Source organism: Rattus rattus, chromosome 18 (assembly GCF_011064425.1).
Source record: "Rattus rattus isolate New Zealand chromosome 18, Rrattus_CSIRO_v1, whole genome shotgun sequence".
NCBI lineage: Eukaryota > Metazoa > Chordata > Mammalia > Rodentia > Muridae > Rattus > Rattus rattus.
This window is the reverse complement of record NC_046171.1, coordinates 41,989,856-42,007,763: the sequence shown is the minus strand read 5'-3', so window position 1 is coordinate 42,007,763 and position 17,908 is coordinate 41,989,856. Positions and strand designations below refer to the sequence as shown.

The window sequence follows — 17,908 nt, the reverse complement described above, 5'->3', positions numbered from 1 at the left end:
TTATAGCGTACCAGGCCCTAGATCTATCCCTGTAACCACATCCCACACTCTCAAACCCCCACATACCAGGAATAATTACGGAAGCAATCGCATACATAGATGGTATGTCTCTGAGAAAAACAAACAAACAAAACCCCCAAGACTTGTTACTTGTGTTCCTGATGTGGGGGACACATGAAACCTGAGTGGAGCATACTGGTCAACTCATTTAACTTATTCCCATTCTCCTGGAGCCTGGTTTACTGAAGGTTGTTGGCCTGAAAAACAAGGGGGGCCGGAGGAATAGAATCTAGTAGTCCAAAGTCTTCTGGTAGCTTCTAAAAAGATGAAAGCGAACTCCTTAACTTGAAACTTAAGAGCACAAAAGCTAGCTGGAGAGTGTAGAGAGGCCACTTCCCAGTAGGGGTAGCCTCCAGGCCACACTTAGCTTAGCCAGCATCTGAGAAGGCCCTAACTCACCAGTCACAAGCAGAAGTGGCTGAGTTTTCCAGGCTGCCTCCTCACTGTGCCTTACACCATAGCTGGAAACCCTGGGTAGTTTATGAACGAACTACCCAGGCAGAGCATTCTTACTGTAGATGTGTTTGAGTGCCTGAGTGACGGTCTCTCAGCCACACTAACCCATCTGCCATTTTCAATCTGTACTATAGTTGAACCCAGCTTCTTAAATTTCCAAAAAGTTTGGATGTGTCTGAAGCACCCGGGTACCCCATGCTGGTCAGCCGACTGTTTAAGGAACTGTAGGCTGATGTACTCCAACTGTGGGTTGTTCCCATAACCCACGCCGGAGCTGTTCTGCGGGTTTTGTGTTATCTTGGGTCGAACTGGTGTTTATCAGTGATTAGTAGTAGTTATGAGTCTGGTGATAACGGTTTCCTATTTCTAAAGATTATTTTATTTACGTGTATCTGTGTGAGTGTATGCTGGATGTGTGCATGTTCCCAGGGAGGCCAGAAGGGGGCGTCAGATCCCCCGTGCTGGAGTTAACGGAAGGTTGTGAACTGCCTCATCTAAGCGCTAACAACTGCACTCAGGTCCCTGGATAGAGCAGCGAGTGCTTTGCTGAGTCATCTCTCCAGCCCCTTCCTCCTGTTCTGCCAATGCAGCACTGCATCTTCCTTCCCTCCCTACCGTGGGCTGCGCGAGCCAACTGCTTCCGGCCAACCCCGGAAGTCCTTCTCTGTTGTCCTCCACCAAGCCGGAAGTACTCTCAGGACCCAACTGAGCACGAGTGTCACATGGGCGGCTCTTGGTGGAGCTGCCAGGTGTGACTTGTGCTGTGAGGGAGTTATTAGTCCCTGAATCTCCAGAAATTAGGCCCCTGCAAGAATCGGAGAGCTCTTTATTGCAGGCTTACTGTTAGAATGCCACTCCCAGGAGTCCTGTGTTGAGCACTAATAGGGGCTAGATCTGGCAGACTGAGAACTTACCTCCCAACCTTGAAATGGCATTCACAAAGGAGAATGAGTTTTCCTCAGCACCCCCAAGAACACCTCCGGAGAGAATCCCTAAGGGTTGGTGCAGTGTCCTAGTGTGGTCAAGTGTCCCCTCGCTGGGTCTGATGGCCTCGTGTTCCTGAGCCTTCTCTCCCCTCTGACTCTCGGGGAAATACTTTCCTAGTAGATTTCAGCGCTCTGTTTTCTAATTACAGATTTGGAATTTGACAGCTGTACATTGTTTAATAACGTCAACTCATGTGGTCTTTAGGTTTGTGTTGAGAACGCCGCGTTCACTCTAACTCCCAGCAAATATCCGTTCCTAGGGTATTTTATGACCGGAGGTATGGCCATTCCTATTGTAAACAAAGCAAGAGGCCATGCAAATGTGTTTAATGAGGTGCTCCCCAGAGATGCTCCCCAGAGGTGCTCCCCAATACTGCTGCAAGGGATTTATAAAAGCTAAAATGGAGGAAGAGTGACTCTTAGGATGGTATAATCTAGACAGAGCTTGACGAGATAATCATCCGACTTGAGCAGAATAAGCTTTATAGTAAGGCCAGGAGGAAGAGCCTCAGGCTGACTGCTCCTGCGCACACAGAGGACGTGGGCAGCTGCTTACTGTAGGGCAGGGGCAGCTCTGGGGGCGGGGCCTGGAGAAAATCTCCACTCCTGGCACCAGGGTCAAAACCAAAGCAGACAGCTGTGCTATTCCTCACACGGGAGAAAGATGCCAGCAAGCGAGCTCTTTATTCCTCAAAGTTTGCCAGAGAAACTGCTACGTGTGATGCAGCTGTATATTCCCGGTAATTAAGGAAAACAAACGCTCTTTGCAAGCTCATTATAGATTTAAAGTTCCTTAAGTTTCCATCAGGTTTCCACAGAAACAAAGAGTTGGAGACAATAGTGGGGAATGCGCAAACCATCGAATAAGTGGATTTTAATTGTTCCTGTCTCGAAAATTATCTGGATAACCAGTCGCATCAAAGACTATTAAACTTTTTAATTGTTCAGGTAGAAAGACGGAGAATGTCATCATTATCTATCAGAAGAACCCCGCTGCAGATAATGCTACTTGAATAACATACTCAAGGATACTACTAAGTGAAGTGTCATTTACTACTCAGAAGTAATCATGGGCTTTAATTATTCACAGGGCACATTGCATGAATTCACAATATCCGTTATGGTTTCAGAAAGTATCCTATGCCACCACTTTCCTTGCACACAGGGTGGCAAGCTACTGCAAAATAAAACCACAGGTATCTGCATATGCCGTGACACCCCGTGTGTGCCCCGTGATACTGTGGTCATAAGGTCAGTGTGCTCTCGGCGTTCTTACAGGATTTAATATTATTCCTCATCCAAGCCATGGTTCATTTAGAAGTCTTTTGTTGGTATATTATTTTTAGACAGTGTCTCACCTACTACATATCAAAGAATGACTTTGAACTCCTGAACCCCGTGCCTATACTGCCCAGATGCCCAGGTGATTGACCTGTACCATCATGCACAGCTGGAGGAAGTCTTGTGTTTAGAAGTTGCGTAAAATGGAAGCCTTTGTTTCTTTCTGCTAGGGACTGAAGGAGAAGACAGTAAGACAGTAGTGACCCTGCGAGCCTCTTATTCCTTTCCAGTGAGATATTAAAGGTAGCCATGGCAAACCTGAAGCACTGTGTAACCTTTCCAGTTTTCAGTGCATCCCATACTCCTCAATGTCAGCATAGGCTCCGAGAAATGCTTCAGTAGGCAGTGCCATCAAGCGAACACCAGAGAATGTGCTCACGGACACATAGGCTCAACGGAGAATCTATTGTTCCTAAGCTACCAACCTGCACAGTGGATCAGTGCACTGAACACATACCAAAGACGCTTGAAACACAGGAGTAACTGTGTGCAAATGCGGAAAGGGTACAGTAAAGGTACCCGGATCTAGGGATTTTTCAACTCCTTTATAATTTCATGGACCCCTGTTGTGCTTGACCTACCACTGACCAAAACCATCATTGTGTGGTGTGTGATTGCATCTGTGCTGGATATTTTGCACACTGATTTTACATTAGTATTGGGGAGTACGCAGGGGACCAGGCAGCTGAAAATGTGGGAAGTAGCAGGGAGCAGTGCTACAGGTGAGAAGACTCGTGTGAGCCTGGAAACCCGAGTCTAATCCCTAGAACCATGCAAAGGTGGAAGGACAGGACTGACGCCACAGTTCTCTTCTGACTTCCACATGGCTACTCAGACACATCATGCTTGTGCATGTATGCATGCATGCTCACACACATACCACACATATGCAGTGTTAAAATTATAAACAGGGATTAGTAAAAATATTTTGCATTGTTTAACATCATTCTGCTTCATTCTCTTTTGCATAATGTATTTTATTTCTTTTGTAAAATAGAGAATTTTTTTTAAAATGAAGCTCTTCAAGCACAACTCTTAGTGTATTTGCAGGTAGCCATTGATCCCTTTCCTGCTTATGCAGTTTGAGCGAAACGCACGACTTAACACAATTATAAACTTGCATTGTGCTTCTTTCACTCAATGTTTCTCATAGGTGTGTTTCCATATCGTAAAATATTTTTCATGAACGCCATTGTTGTTGGCAACATCCCATCAGTGTGTCTCGTTAGTCACTCACTTCCCCTATCAGATGACAAGGTTGAGTTTGGCTACACAGCTTCGAGTGTCCCTGTGCACACATCTTCAAGTGTCCCTGTGCACACAGTTCCAAGTGCCCGTTGAGTCTGACATGTTGTTTTCTGGAACAAGTGAATGAAGTTAGTCCTCGGGGGCCGGGGGCGTGGTTTCATGCTTGCCTACACAGACAGCTGTTCACTTTCTTTTGCAAGACCGGTATCTGAGACTTGGCCTGTCAGTGACATTCCATCCTTCTTTGATGATTATGACCTTGCTGTGCTTGCCACATGACCCTTATACTTTATGTAGATTCTCAATCTGTGAATTGTCAATTCGAACCCTACATTCGTATCTCTGTTGGAGTGGCCTTAAAGCGCTTCCCTTGTATTCCAGTCATTTCTGATTCCCCCCTCATGCCCTCTTCACGTCAGTCCGTTCTTTCCTTGTGACGCTCTGCTTTTAGTCTTTCCCAAGTCGTCCTGCATCCTGTCAGGATGCCACATAATTGTCTAACTTTTTTACTTGACTCCTGTGTGCAGTAAATCATAAGCTTTATTTCTGGAAATAAAATGTATGCTGCTGCATAAAATTTGAAGTCAATACAGGATGCGATGGCATCAAGTAAGTCACAGAATATATACTTACATATTTTTACCAGTAGTGTAGAACTAAAAAACCTAGACCACAGTTTTACATGTGCTGAACTCGTTATCAATAATAAGAATATAGAATTCCGAAGCAGCTCTCTCTAGTGGAATTGTTCCCTTAGCTATTGCTGCATAATAAATCCCCCCAAAACTCAGTGTATTAAAACAATAAGCATTCATCCCTGCTCTCTAGTGTCCTGGTCAGCTGGGACATTCTTTTGATCTCTGTTGGACTAGCTTTGGCATCTGCAGTTTTGCTGATCCAAGTTGGACTCTTGTCCGTCTGGGGACCTGCCAGCTCGATGCTGGTCCAGGGTGCGTTCTCGTCAACACAGTTAGCCTTGCTGGGTCCTCCGAAGCAGTTGACGTAGGTCTGCAAAAACCTCAGGTGTTGAGACCTATGCTTAGAACTTGAAACTGTCTTATGCCTCTTTCTAATGGCCCTGGATTACAAACCTGGGTTGGAAAGTGGGCAGATCCTTTTGCTTCCTCTCTTGATAAGACAGCTGGATAATCGTGAGCTGTGAAGGTCTAGACAGGACTGCAGGAACACCCAGAGGCTGTCTCCGTGCTTGGACCACCCCACACAGGCAGCTTCACTTCTCCAAAACCATGTCAGATGTTTCCACTTATAATTTTCTAGAATATTTTTAATTGATACATGGAATGCTTCCAAACATTTTAAACCCTGAATACCAGAAAGCAAGGCTTGCGTGGCAGCATCGACTATGTATAGTCCCCTATAGTCCCCATGATGGCTGGCATACATCAAAAGTGACACCATTTGTGTGACCTACAGCATTATCAGCAATGTGTGGTTCAGTGAGAACATCTAATTCTGTATATTATGTAATGAGAAAAAAAATGATCAGGTAGCTAGGCATTGTGGTGCGTGCCTTTAATCCCAGTGCCCAGGAGGCAGGAACAGTTGGATCTCTGTGAGTTTGATTGACTGAGCAAATTCTTCAGTGCTACATAGTGAAATCTGATGTGTGTGTGTGTGTGTGTGTGTGTGTGTGTGTGTGTGTGTGTGTGAGAGAGAGAGAGAGAGAGTGTGAGAGTGTGTGTGAGTGTATGTGTGAGCATGTGTACATGTGTGTGAGAGTGTTGTGAGTGTATGTGTGAGCATGTGTACATGTGTGTGAGAGTGTGTATGTAAGAGTGTGTGTGTATGTGAGAGAATGTGTGTAAGAGTGTGTATATGTGAGAGTGTATGTGAGAGTATGTGTGTGAGTGTGTGAGAGTGTTTGTGTAAGAGTGTGTGGGGGTGTGAAAGAGTGTGTGTGTCAGAGGGTGTAACAGTGTGTGTGTGTGAGAGAGAGAGTGTGTGTATGTGTGTATGTGTGTGCACTGGAGGAACTAGTTAAGAAGCGGGTCTGTCGGAGTGGGAGGGAGAAGATAGTAATGGATGAACATATTCATTACATTGAACACATACATAAATTGATAAAAAGTAAATAAAATGTAAGAAATAAAACCATAATAGAAAACAAGAAACAAAGCTGTTTGAAAATATATCAAATCTGGATGAAACTTTCCAAATAGAAGCTTCTCGGCTGTGCAGTGAGAAAGTTGCCTCCGCAACCCGGCTTAAGGTTGAACCTCAGCCTTGACATGGCCAGGGGCCACCTCTAATAAACACTCGTTAAACCACAATCTGGTCAAGACTAAAGAGAAAACAACTGAGGCGAGGGCTTGCACTTAGACCAGTCTCAAGCTTACTGTGGTTCAAGCGATTCTCCTGCCTCCCCCACAGGGTAATCGGGATTGCTAGTGTGTGTCACTGCCCAGCTTGAAGAGAAATTTGGATTTTCTTCCTCTGCTGCCTCCTTGAACCCTCTCCTTCTCACTCCCCCTCTCTCTTTCCCTACCCCTCCCCACCTCAGAAGAGTGGATACAGATTTCTTAAGGAAAACAATCCTTCAGAGTTGGGAGACTCCAAGGGAGAAATACCCAAGAATGAGAGTCTCTATTCATATAGAAAGTGTTCGGTGAGCTAGAGATGTAGTTCATGGGCAAAGTTGCAGCTAGTGTGCACGGGCCCTGCGTCCCTTCCCAGCACTGCCTAACACATAATGGTGTGCACTCTTGTAACCCCAGCATATGGGGATGGAGACAGGAGGATCGTAAGTTCAGCTTCAACTACATGGGGAGTTTGAGCCCAGCTTGGGCTACAGAAAAGAAATAAAGGAAAGCATTAGCCAGTAATGACAGACACCAGCACACACCTCTGCTGCTCAGAACTCGGAAAAGCCTAGTGACACAAGCATTAGCATAGACTAAGCACTGAAACAGATAAACCCAAATCTCGGAGAACTGAGAAACCAGTGTGCATTTCCCGCCCACATCTCACCCAGGGCAGACTGGCAGTGAAACTGGCCCATCCCGTCCCCCATACACCTCGACTCAAGAGACCTAGCTAACTGTGCTGCTTCGGGTGGAGCATGGAGCAACTTCACTCGGCCGTGCCATAGGTTTCAGCAGAACTTTGAGCTGAGCACCCAGGAAACGTACAGCTTGGAACTTTGACTATATTATTCTACTAATATGAAATGGTAAGACACAAAAGTGACTGACCAGCAGCAGACAGGACAGTGCCTGCAGGCAGGCAGGGTTGTGAAACCTGGAATTCCACAGAGTGGAGCTCAAACTACCAGGATTATATATTCAGGAACATCTTAAGACAAAATCTGGGTTTGGGAATTTTAGAAAGGATTTAGAAGATTTAAAAAGAGATATCTGAGGGCTGGAGAGATGGCTGGCTACTGTTCTAGAGGTCCTGAGTTCAATTCCCAGCAACCACTTAGTAGTGGCTCACAGCCATCTGTAATGGGATCCGATGCCCTCTTCTCGAATGCATGGAGTCTGAGCCTGACAGTACATACCTGTACTCCAGTGCCTGGGAGGCCGAGACAGGACGATCACAAGTTCTAGGCCAGCCTAGGCTACATAGAGAGCACCCATCAGAAAAGGAAAAAAAAAAAAAGAAGTCCTAATGGAAATTATAGACCTGTAAAAGGCAAGAACCAAAAACATAACCGGATAACTCAGTAGAGGGAGGGCTGGCAAGATGGTTCAGTGGGAAGAGGCATTTGCTATCAAACTGAGGAGCAGAGCTCAGTACCGGAACCCACGTGGTGCTGGGCTGTGAGGTAACTGAACCACTGGGGTCCCTGCCGCTCTGTCCTAGCCTCAGTTTCCCCAGTTGAATGTAACTGTTTACTCAAGTCAGTCACCATCTCAGGTGTCAATCCTCTTTTCTTCTGACAACCATACAGGGGAAAACACGTGTTCTCATATACTTGCCTTTCCTTAATTAAAAAAAATTTTAAAATTGATTAGCATTGGAAATCTAAGTGACATTGGGTTTCAAGAGCTTCATTTAAAAAAAAAAACTTTTGTTTTTTGCATTTCAAGGACTCAGACATGACACTACCAGTAGACACAGTGGTGTGTCCCATTGCAGGACAGCTGCTGTATACAGGACCGGAAGATCGAGTGCAGAAAAATGATAACTCTTGGCTTTGCCCATGATTCTAGATGCAGGGATAGAAAAGAAAGAAGGAGGTAGGCTCGGAGATAAAGCAGTGAAGGAGCACTGCCATTTGAATGTTAAATATAAGATTTGTTTTTATTTCATAATTATGCTGGCAGACGTGACTGTTGAAATGATATATTTATATATGTAATAACTTAGAAATTCCATTTTACAGTTTTCTATTCTAAGGCGAAATATTGCACCTGATAATTTGGGAGTTGGGATATACTCTCTTTCTTTTAAAAAGAAAAACTGTGATTAGGAAAACTTAACAAAGGGGGGAACGAAACAAAAGAATGAAAAAGATTACAATATGGCATAGATGAGGGAGACATGAACGCTCATTATAAAAATTATCTCTGCCTTTTAAGAATACTATGCCTTTTTACTCTGTTATACAAGTCCATGGGGATGATTGATAATAAAAGATAAAAGGAACAAAAATTCATATTTCACTCTATCACCTAAAGGTAATCACTTAACATTTTGATCTTTTTTTTTAAAAGATATTTATTTATTTTATGTATATGAATATACTAGCTGTCTTCAGACACATCAGAACAGGCATTGGGTTCCAATACAGATGGTTGTGAGTCACCATGTGGTTGCTGGGAACTGAACTCAGGACCTCTGGAAGAGCAGTCAGTGTTCCTAACCACTGAACCATCTCTCCAGCTCCCAAAATTTTATCTTTATCTTTCTGGATCTCGCCTGTGTGTGTGCTAGGATACATAGCAAAGGCTTGCTTTGGAAACAGAAAATTAGGGCCAAGACAGTGTGTGTGCGAGAGTGAGCGTGCGTGCGTGCGAGTGAGCGTGCGTGCGTGCATGCGTGCGTGCGTGTGTTTCATTGCTTTGGAGACCAATGAGTTCAAAAGAAAAAACTGGCCTGTTCCCCTGGCAAGCTTACATGCTATCAGTATATCACTCTACTGATTAATTTCATAAACATTAAGCACTTCCTCCATCCCATGTACTGTGTTAGGGTGAGCATAGTGGAGGCCTGGGTCCCCTCCCCCCAGCTGTGCATTGGGGACAAGGTCTGGTACAGAAGCTGTTTGTCACCTACACGTGACTTCATGGGCAGAGACCATGTGGAGCGTGGTAGGAGAGCTGGAGGACAGGACAGATGCCTGGGTCAGTGCCTCTGGCCACTCACTGAGGCTACCTGACCTCATGACCTCATGAAGGGATTACTGAATTGTTACTGAATGTGGCAGGCTAAGGAGTGTCCCACGGGCCCTCTTCTGTAAGCGACCAGCATTTCCTGAGTGTTTACTTGGTAGTCAGGAGCCCTCAGGACAAGCCTGCTAAATGGAATCTCCTCCACTGGTGGAGGAACCAAGCTCCAGAGCTGTCTGCTCAAGGCCGCCTGACAGCACGGAACGGGGCCAGCATCCCCAGCCCCTCGACTGCTTTGCCAGATGAACATCACACTTCTAATTAATACACTCCTGTCGCTCACTAGATCCAGCCCTGAATTTCCCTTCCAGTGTTGTATTATAGACATTTAAACAACAAAGCCACTGTGTAAAATGTTTACCTATTAAAAACCCTCCCTGTGTCCTTTTTATGTTTCCGAGACAGGGTCTCTATGTAGCCCTGGCTATCCTGGACCTTACTCTGTAGACCAGGCTGCCCTTGAACTCTGCCTCCCAGTACTGGAATTCAAAGGCGGGTGCTGTCACGCCTGGCCGGTTTTCACTCTTTAACGTTTTTCTGAGATTCGGTCTCAAGCCTCTGAGGCTGACCTCAAGCTCACTTTGTAGCCCCAGCTGGCCTTGGCTTGGTCCTCTTCCTCCACCCCCAGTGCTGAGGCCGAGGGTTCTCCATGCTGGTTTTACACCGTGCCAGGACAGAACTCTGGGCCTCTTGCCTGTGAGGCATTCACTGCAGCAACCGAGCCCCACCCCAGCCCACAAGTTCCCTCTTTATATTTTAAATCCAATAGTGGAGCCTACTGACTGGAAAATCGGGGTTGGGAATTTAGCTCAGTGGTAGAGCGCTTGCCTAGCAAACGGAAGGCCCTAGGTTGGTCCCCAGCTCCGGAAAAAAAAAAAAAAAAAAAAAAAAAGAAGAAAGAAAAGAAAAGAAAAAAAACTGACTGGAAAATCTTCACTAACTAGTACGTTTCAGTCTTCTGCCTGGTGTTTGTTAAGAGGGAAGTGATCTTGCCCTCTATCTATGGCCTAACGTGGGGGTTTTAATGTGGTAGAATAAAATGGGGTAGTTCAGCAGGAACTTATTGCAAGGCCACCGTTCCACAGCCCGGCACTGTTGCCTTGAACATTTTCGTCATCCCAGGCACACGTTGAGAAGCAACCTCACATCTCCTCCTCGCCTGTTGTTTCCACAGGAGAGAGATCCTACATTGCACTTTATTTTCTTTATGTACGTGAGTAGGGAGCTCCTTTCCTGATATGAGGGAGGGGAAATTTGCCAGTATAATGGCAAACACAGGACCTACCGACAAGGGTGTGCACTCTGTAAGACAGCAGGGTGAGCACAATTCTGGTTTCCAGTTGCCCTTGGCACTCCAGCATACATCATGCTTTCCCCGGGCGTGTGTTTGGTTTGATAAAAACCTCACATCCATGGTCAAAGCACCAGATTAGTTATAAGGACCACATATCAAGCATGAGGTTTGTATGTTGTTTTGCATATGGTTTCCGATTTGCAGGAGGTGAGACGACCCTAACTGATTCCAAAAGAGTAGAGTGACTGTGGAGCAGCAGGGCTGTGAGGCCGTTCTCTCTCACGCTAGCACACCATTTGGTCTTTCCCTGTGCCTTCTGGCACTGTTTACTCTGAGTTATGATTCCATGCGCCCCCAAGGTTTGACTCCAATGTCAGGCAAATGCACAAGGTTGGGGGTGCAGACATCGGGTAGATTAGTTGGTCCCCATGGGAATGACATATCTTTATGTACCAGGCTCATTGGGCCTCATCAGAATCACTTGAGCTCAAAATAGTAATCAGGAAATGGCCAGGCCTGGCAGAGGGACGCACACCTCCAATCCCCATATTCTGGAGGCCGAGGCAGGAGGATCACTGTGAGTCCTGAGATAGCCTGAGCTAGATAGCGGGTTCCCAGACAGCCTAGAACACATAGACCCTTTCTCCAAAGGCAACAACAAAGATGGTTCGGACTCAGAGGCATGCCCCAGCCGCTGGGCTACGTCACCCGGTCTTCATAATTCTGTGAGGCAGACAGGAATGGCCATTCTCCAGACAGCCGAGGAACAGAAAGACCTCATAGTGTACTCCAAGTGCTGTTAATAAGTAGTGAACAGAGCAGGCACAGCTAGGCACAACCCTCGTCTCAGCAGGAGGGGCCCCTGGAAGAGTGTCTGGGTCAAACCAGAAACTTCCCCCCTCAAAGCCGGAAACTCTTCCATGGCTAAGGGGAGTGTTGTGGCTCCAGCCAGGGTGAGGCACGGGGTCTGGGGATGGGAAATGGAGGAAGGGGAAGGGACGCTTCGCTAGCCATTTGTTATGTACATGCCTGTGTCCTTACCTGGCCTTCAAAACCTGCCTCATCCGGTCTAGTCACCCTAAATTACCATCTAAATCTCTCTGTGACAAGCTTTCCATCCGAAGATGGCCGCAGCTCCCTTCTCTCTGTTTTACCTACAGCCACTTGGAGCGAGTGACTATTTGGAATTATCCAAGAATTTTGATACGGTAATCATACGGAACATTCCACAGTTTTCGCTGGCAAAGAGGACGCAAGTGCGCAGATTCATCACTCTCATTGACAACTTCTACAACTTCAAGGTGAGGACGCCCGCCGTGTTCACAGAACTGAGCACTGTGGGGTGTGAAGTCAGGTGACCTGAGCTGGAATTCCCAGATGTACTTACGTTACTTCCTACCCCGATACTTCCTGCCCCGTTACTTCCCACAGTAGTGTTGAGCTCCATTACAAGTTGTCCTCCGCTACATCCATGTCCCCTCCATGATCCCACAAGTAGATTGTGCACGCCAGACTGTGCTCACAGGTCAGACCAAGGATGATGAGTGACCCTTTGCCTTATGGTAATGCTCCCTGCGACCCACCAGCCCCACCGAGGAACTAACCAGCAAGAGACAGTCATCATGGTGTACTGCTTTTAATCCCTGTGTCTCAGCCATTGTCTGCCCTCAAAAGGCAATATAGCCTAGTGGTTAAGGAGCGGACCCTGGCACTCTAGAGACTGGCTCAGCCTCTGAGATCTGCTGCCTTCTGTAGAAGGGAAGGGTAACAATGACACTTGCATGGTTTTGTGAAGAAGTGTAGCAGGTTGGTCGCAGTCCAGGTGAGCCCCTCCTCACAGTGTATGCACCCTAAAATAAGATACCAACAGTAAAAACAGTTAAGTTTCTTTCAAAACTACTCAAGATCTCCCTCCCTAGTCGTTGCTCAGAGTTAAGCAATAGTTCTAAAACCGAGGGGATTTTGTAGCAAAGGAGGAAGGAACAGAAACGAGAGAGTTTAATGCTTCATTTACTCACCCATTCAATGACCTCTATCATCCCAAGCAAGATGCTCAGCTGAAAGACAGTGCCAACTGAGACACGGTGGCCGCCATCCTGGAGCCCAGGGCCCAGGGCCCAAGCAACATCAATTTCACATCTGTGGAGATCGTGTTTCTTTACTGGTTGGAGATGACCACCCAGAGAGAGGTCTCTGAGCCTTGGTGTCCAGGAATAGTTGAGAGAGGCCCAGGGAAGTCCTCTGTTCACAGGGCCACTTAAAATCCAGGCTCCTGAGCCACTCCATCCCCACCCTGGCTAGTGAGTCCCAGGCTCGGGCCGGTGGCTGCATTTTACACATTCCTTATAAATGTTCAGGGGCTGAAGGGCTGGCTGCTGGGGCAGGAGGGGCAGGGCGCGGGATGAGGGCGTAAGCAGGAAAGGCAGCCTGCAGGCTCTGCTGAAGCAGCTCGGGAAAGCCTGCGGTCAGCCTGCAGCACAGCCACCCAGGCAGGGGGTCATCCGGGAGCTGAGGCTCCAGGCTCATCAGTGTGGGGCACTGCCCTGTGCTAAGGGTGGGTCCATGACTGCACCAGGTGCAGTCCATGACGCTGGAGGTGTCGCTGGGTTTCAAAGGGCAAAGGTTTCTTGGGAAAAGGGGGGAGTGGCATTGCCACAGAGGGTAAAGGCGCACGTGGCTGACGTTCAAGCTGGAAATGCCTTGAAGAAGATCTGCTCCCCTTGCCCAGCCGGACTCGGTCATCTCCCAGCTTCTCACTCACTTAAGGGAGCCAACGCTCTACCTGGCAGTGTGCGATAGAAACTGCCCCCAACATTCGTAACCAAACCACTTATTTGGAGCTCTCATTCTCTCTTAAAGTATGGTCAGAATTATCTTATTTCGGAAATTGAGAGCGTTAAGCAGACATTATTCTAGAATGTACTCACGAAGACCGTGAAATAGAACACTCCATTTAAGCAATGGAAGAAGTGCCAATTGCGATCGATTGAGAGATTTATTAAAATAAAATGGGAATGCGGGTCCCTGAAATCAACATGTTATTTAAAGGGTTGGTTGTTTACTTGAAGGATGATTTTTGAAAGGCTCACAACAAACCTGGGTTCTTTAAACATCAGGAGGGATATGTTTTGGAGCTGGGCATGGTGAACATGCCTATAATCCTGGTACATGGGAGGAAGAGGCAGGAATATAATGGGTTGGGGGATAGCCTGGGCTACATGGTGTGTACATGCCTATAATCCTGGTGCATGGGAGGAAGAGGCAGGAATATAATGGGTTGGGGGATAGCCTGAGCTACATGGTGTGTACATGCCTATAATCCTGGTGCATGGGAGGAAGAGGCAGGAATATAGTGGGTTGGGGGATAGCCTGAGCTACATGGTGTGTACATGCCTATAATCCTGGTGCATGGGAGGAAGAGGCAGGAATATAATAGGTTGGGGGATAGCCTGAGCTACATCTACCTGAAAGAACAAAATGACACGAAGAACAAGTATGACAAACTAATGGACATAAAAGACATTAACTGCTTTCAAGCTGTGGTCGTGTCCACCCACTCACCTAATACCAAGATGATGAGAGGAAGTTGATGTTACTCTCTTTGAAAAGTGCCCTGCAGGATGCTAATAGACAGGTCTGGAGAGATGGCTCCTCAGCTAAGAATGAGTACAGTTCTCCCCGAGAACCCAAACCCATGTTGGGCACTTACAACTGCCTCCAAGTCCAGCTCCAGGGATCCCCAACTCTCTTCTGAGCTGCACAGGCCCCCAAGCACATACCCACACACAGACACACATGACTGAAAATAAATACTAAAGAGAGAAAAGAGTTCAGGCAGATCTTTGTGGAACCATCATGACCCAACGGCCCCACCTCTTACGAGTCCTGTACTGGGAGGTTTTCAGCGTGGGCTCTGGAGGGGCCAGGGGCATCTAAACCAGAGACATAGAGGAGACCACTGGAGTAGGACCCGGGGGTCCGGACTGAGACCGCCACAGGCCTGGGGTTCCCTGTATAAAGCCCCCGCTGGCTGCTTCACAGCGCGGTCTACACTGTGTGGAAATGCATTGGTAAGTGCTGTGTGGTTTCAAACACTATGTGCGTAAGTACAAACTACTAGGAAAAACCCCAGACCCTGTAAAAGCAAAGCCCTGAGCTGCTCCCGCAACAGACAGGTTTTCTTTACCGTGTGAGCGGAGTCCCACTGTCCACTGTCTCCCTGCTTCAGGTGCGTATCATCTGCAGCGCCTTGGTCCCCATCTCCAGCCTGTTTGTGTATCAGCATCAGGACAGCGAGTCGGACCAAAGCCGGGTGCTGATGGACGACTTGGGGCTGAGCCAGGTAGGTGATGCTACCTCCACTTCCTTTCCTTATAAAATGGCTTGGTAGCTTAGAGTCTAATACACGTCACGGTTTGCAGAAGGAGTACGACGTACGGTTAACCATTGAACGGTGCTGTCTAGCCAGCTCTGTCTCAACTTCAGCACATTGAGAGTCTCGTCTTGGAGCCGCCATCGACTGTGTGAGCTTTTGCTCTCATTGTCACATAGCAGAAACGGAGTCCCATAGAAACCTAGCAAACCCCCAGATTACAGAGAAATCCGTGTTTCAGTCCCAGACTTTTCACTAAGGAAACACAGAGCAGCTCTGGGTACCAGGCTCAGGGATATTCGGTAGGAAACAGACTCATATGGTCTGGGTTTTTTTCTGCAGTTTGAACTCTGGGTTCCTCCCAGTTCAATTAGGATTCCCTGCTTCTGTGAAAGCATTAGGGGGCATACAGATCAGCTATCAAACCATTGACCTATTAATCAAAAGCAGCTATCAAACCATTGACCTATTAGTCAAAAGTTAAACTGCCAGCACTGGGGTCGGAGAGATGGCTCAGCGGTTCAGAGCACTGACTGCTCTTCCAGAGGTCCTGGGTTCGATTCCCAGCCCCTACATGGCAGCTCACAAGTTCTAGGGGGATCTGATGTACTTTTTGGGCTTCCATGTGCGCTATGTGAACTAAAGCAATAATTAAATCCCAAAAGAATTTAATTGCCACCATTTGACCCCAAACACAGGGATGGCATTGTAGTCCTAACAGTAAATTCTTGTCGACTTGAATAGACATTATTCATCCTTGGGGTAAACTTTGAAAACATGGTTGCTTTGTCTGCCCACTCTGCAGGCTGCTATAGCAAAATAACTTGTATGGCTTCTCCACCTTGGGAGCTGTTTCTCACAGCTCTGAGCCTGAGGTCAAGTTGTTTTGTCATATGCTTCACGCTGTGGAAGGAAGGAAGGCAGGAAGGAAAGAAAGAGGGAAGGAAAGAAGGAAGGAAGGCAGGCAGGCAGGCAGGCAGGAAGGATCATATCCTGGGCCTTCTTTTACGAAGACATTGCTGTTCTTGAGGACTCCACTCTCAAGACCTAATCAACAGAGTCCCAAGGCTCTTGTCACATAATGTCCCTCCTTTGAGGGCTAAGGTTTCAACCTGGATATTTTGGAAGGCACAAACATCCAGACTACAGTGGTGTGGGATTACCTGTCTAAAACCCTCATGTGGGAGCTACAGCACAATGTTGCCTCTCAGAGTGCAGTGCCTGTTACACAGCCATTGTCCTTGTGGATTTCAGGGAGTGTACGGGGAGCTAGTCAGTCAGACTAGTTCCTCAGTGAGGCTCTTAACAGTTTTGCAAGAGTAAAGGTTCAGGCATGGACCCAAGTGAGCTCAGGCCATCAAGAAGTCATGGGCTGTGACCTCGGAGTCCTAGAGTCACAGGGACCCAGTGGGGAAGAGGGGCTTGGGGCAGCATAGACATTTTCTCTGAAAGAACTTAAGAGCAAGCCCCCAAGGAGAGAAAGGAAAATCCAAAGCTGTCTTCATGACCACACGTCCATGTTGATATCCCCAGTCCTAAGGGTGCTGCCTGCCCTCGCAGCAGGAAGGCTCCCTGGCTACCCTCAGCAAATACCAAATACCCGTAACTGGGGACCAAAGTCGGATTTCAGACAGCTTCTCCAGGGACAGGGCCCACAGAACCTCTCAGTCTCTCAATCTAGAAAGGGCTCCCTGAGGAGCTTCCTAAATTATTAGAACTGCTGGACTTCCTCCCTTTTCCTCTTCCCTCCCTTCCCCTCCCCCCCCTTCTCCCTCCCTCTCCCTCTCCTCCCCTCTCTCTCTCTGGTGGTGGTGGTGGTGGTGGTGGTGGTGGTGGTGGTGGTGGTGGTGGTGGTGGTGGTGGTGGTGTGGGTAAGACAGAGTGTTGTTTTGAATTTACAATCTTCCTGTCTTAACCTATGGAGTTCTGGGATTAGAGGGTAAATCACCATGCCTGGCAAAATTACCATTTTTGCTGTGGGAGAGAGATTCCTTTCTAGCACGTTCCTTTAGGGTTTGCAGCAAACTTCCATTCTGAGCAAAACCTCTGTACTTGGCTTTGATCTGATTTTTTTTTTCTTCCTGGTTCTGTTGATTATCTATTGGTTTAGACCCGTTGACACTTTAGTCTCACTTGAGAGATTGTCTGTGGAAAAATATATCATCTAAATCGATAAAGCTGCAGGTTCTTTAAACTGGGATTTGTTTCTGCAAGTCTTCCCTCAGGGTTACGGTTTTCACAGGGGGTGGCTTTTGTCTGTTCTACCCACAGGACTCAGCCGGGCTCTCCATGTTTACCGGGGAGGAGGAAATCTTCTCCTTTCAACGCACTATTTCCCGGCTCACAGAGATGCAGACCGAGCAGTACTGGATTGAGGGGGACAGAAGCAGGAAGTAACTGTCACTTTCACAACTAATAATAAAAATGTGACCGGGTAAAGCTGCGAGACAGTGAGACATCACTACGTCACTATGAGACGTGACAGGATCATTTTCCTCCTCGTCAATGCACTTTGCCTCTGAGGCAGTGGACAGGCACCCTGAAGACGTCTCTTCTTTGTAGATCCATCATAAAGTGGAATCATCACTCTTGAAGATCACTGCAAAACCCGACATGTCGGCAACTGGCTTCATCACGAACGTACAAACGGGCAGAGAGTGCAGGATGTCTGTGCATCTCCAAGCTTCGGCCGCACAGAAGTCACCGTAGGAACACATTCGCTATAAGAGGCAGGCAGTCACTCCACATCCTTGATCCTGAGTCGCAGAGTCGGGCCTCGTAGGAAACTGGAAAGGAC

At 47.3% G+C, this 17,908-nt stretch overlaps 1 protein-coding gene across 1 annotated transcript in view; it reads left to right on the top strand.

Moving 5' to 3' along the window:
* Afg1l (AFG1 like ATPase) overlaps positions 1-17,630 on the top strand; it is a 159,415-nt gene extending 141,785 nt beyond the window's left edge. The window contains exons 11-13 of the mRNA XM_032888755.1: positions 11,900-12,040; positions 14,968-15,081; positions 17,383-17,630. Coding sequence (XP_032744646.1) covers positions 11,900-12,040; positions 14,968-15,081; positions 17,383-17,508 — 381 coding nt within the window. The 3' untranslated portion in view covers positions 17,509-17,630. The remainder of the gene's footprint in view (positions 1-11,899; positions 12,041-14,967; positions 15,082-17,382) is intronic.
* Positions 17,631-17,908: the final 278 nt, after the last annotated feature.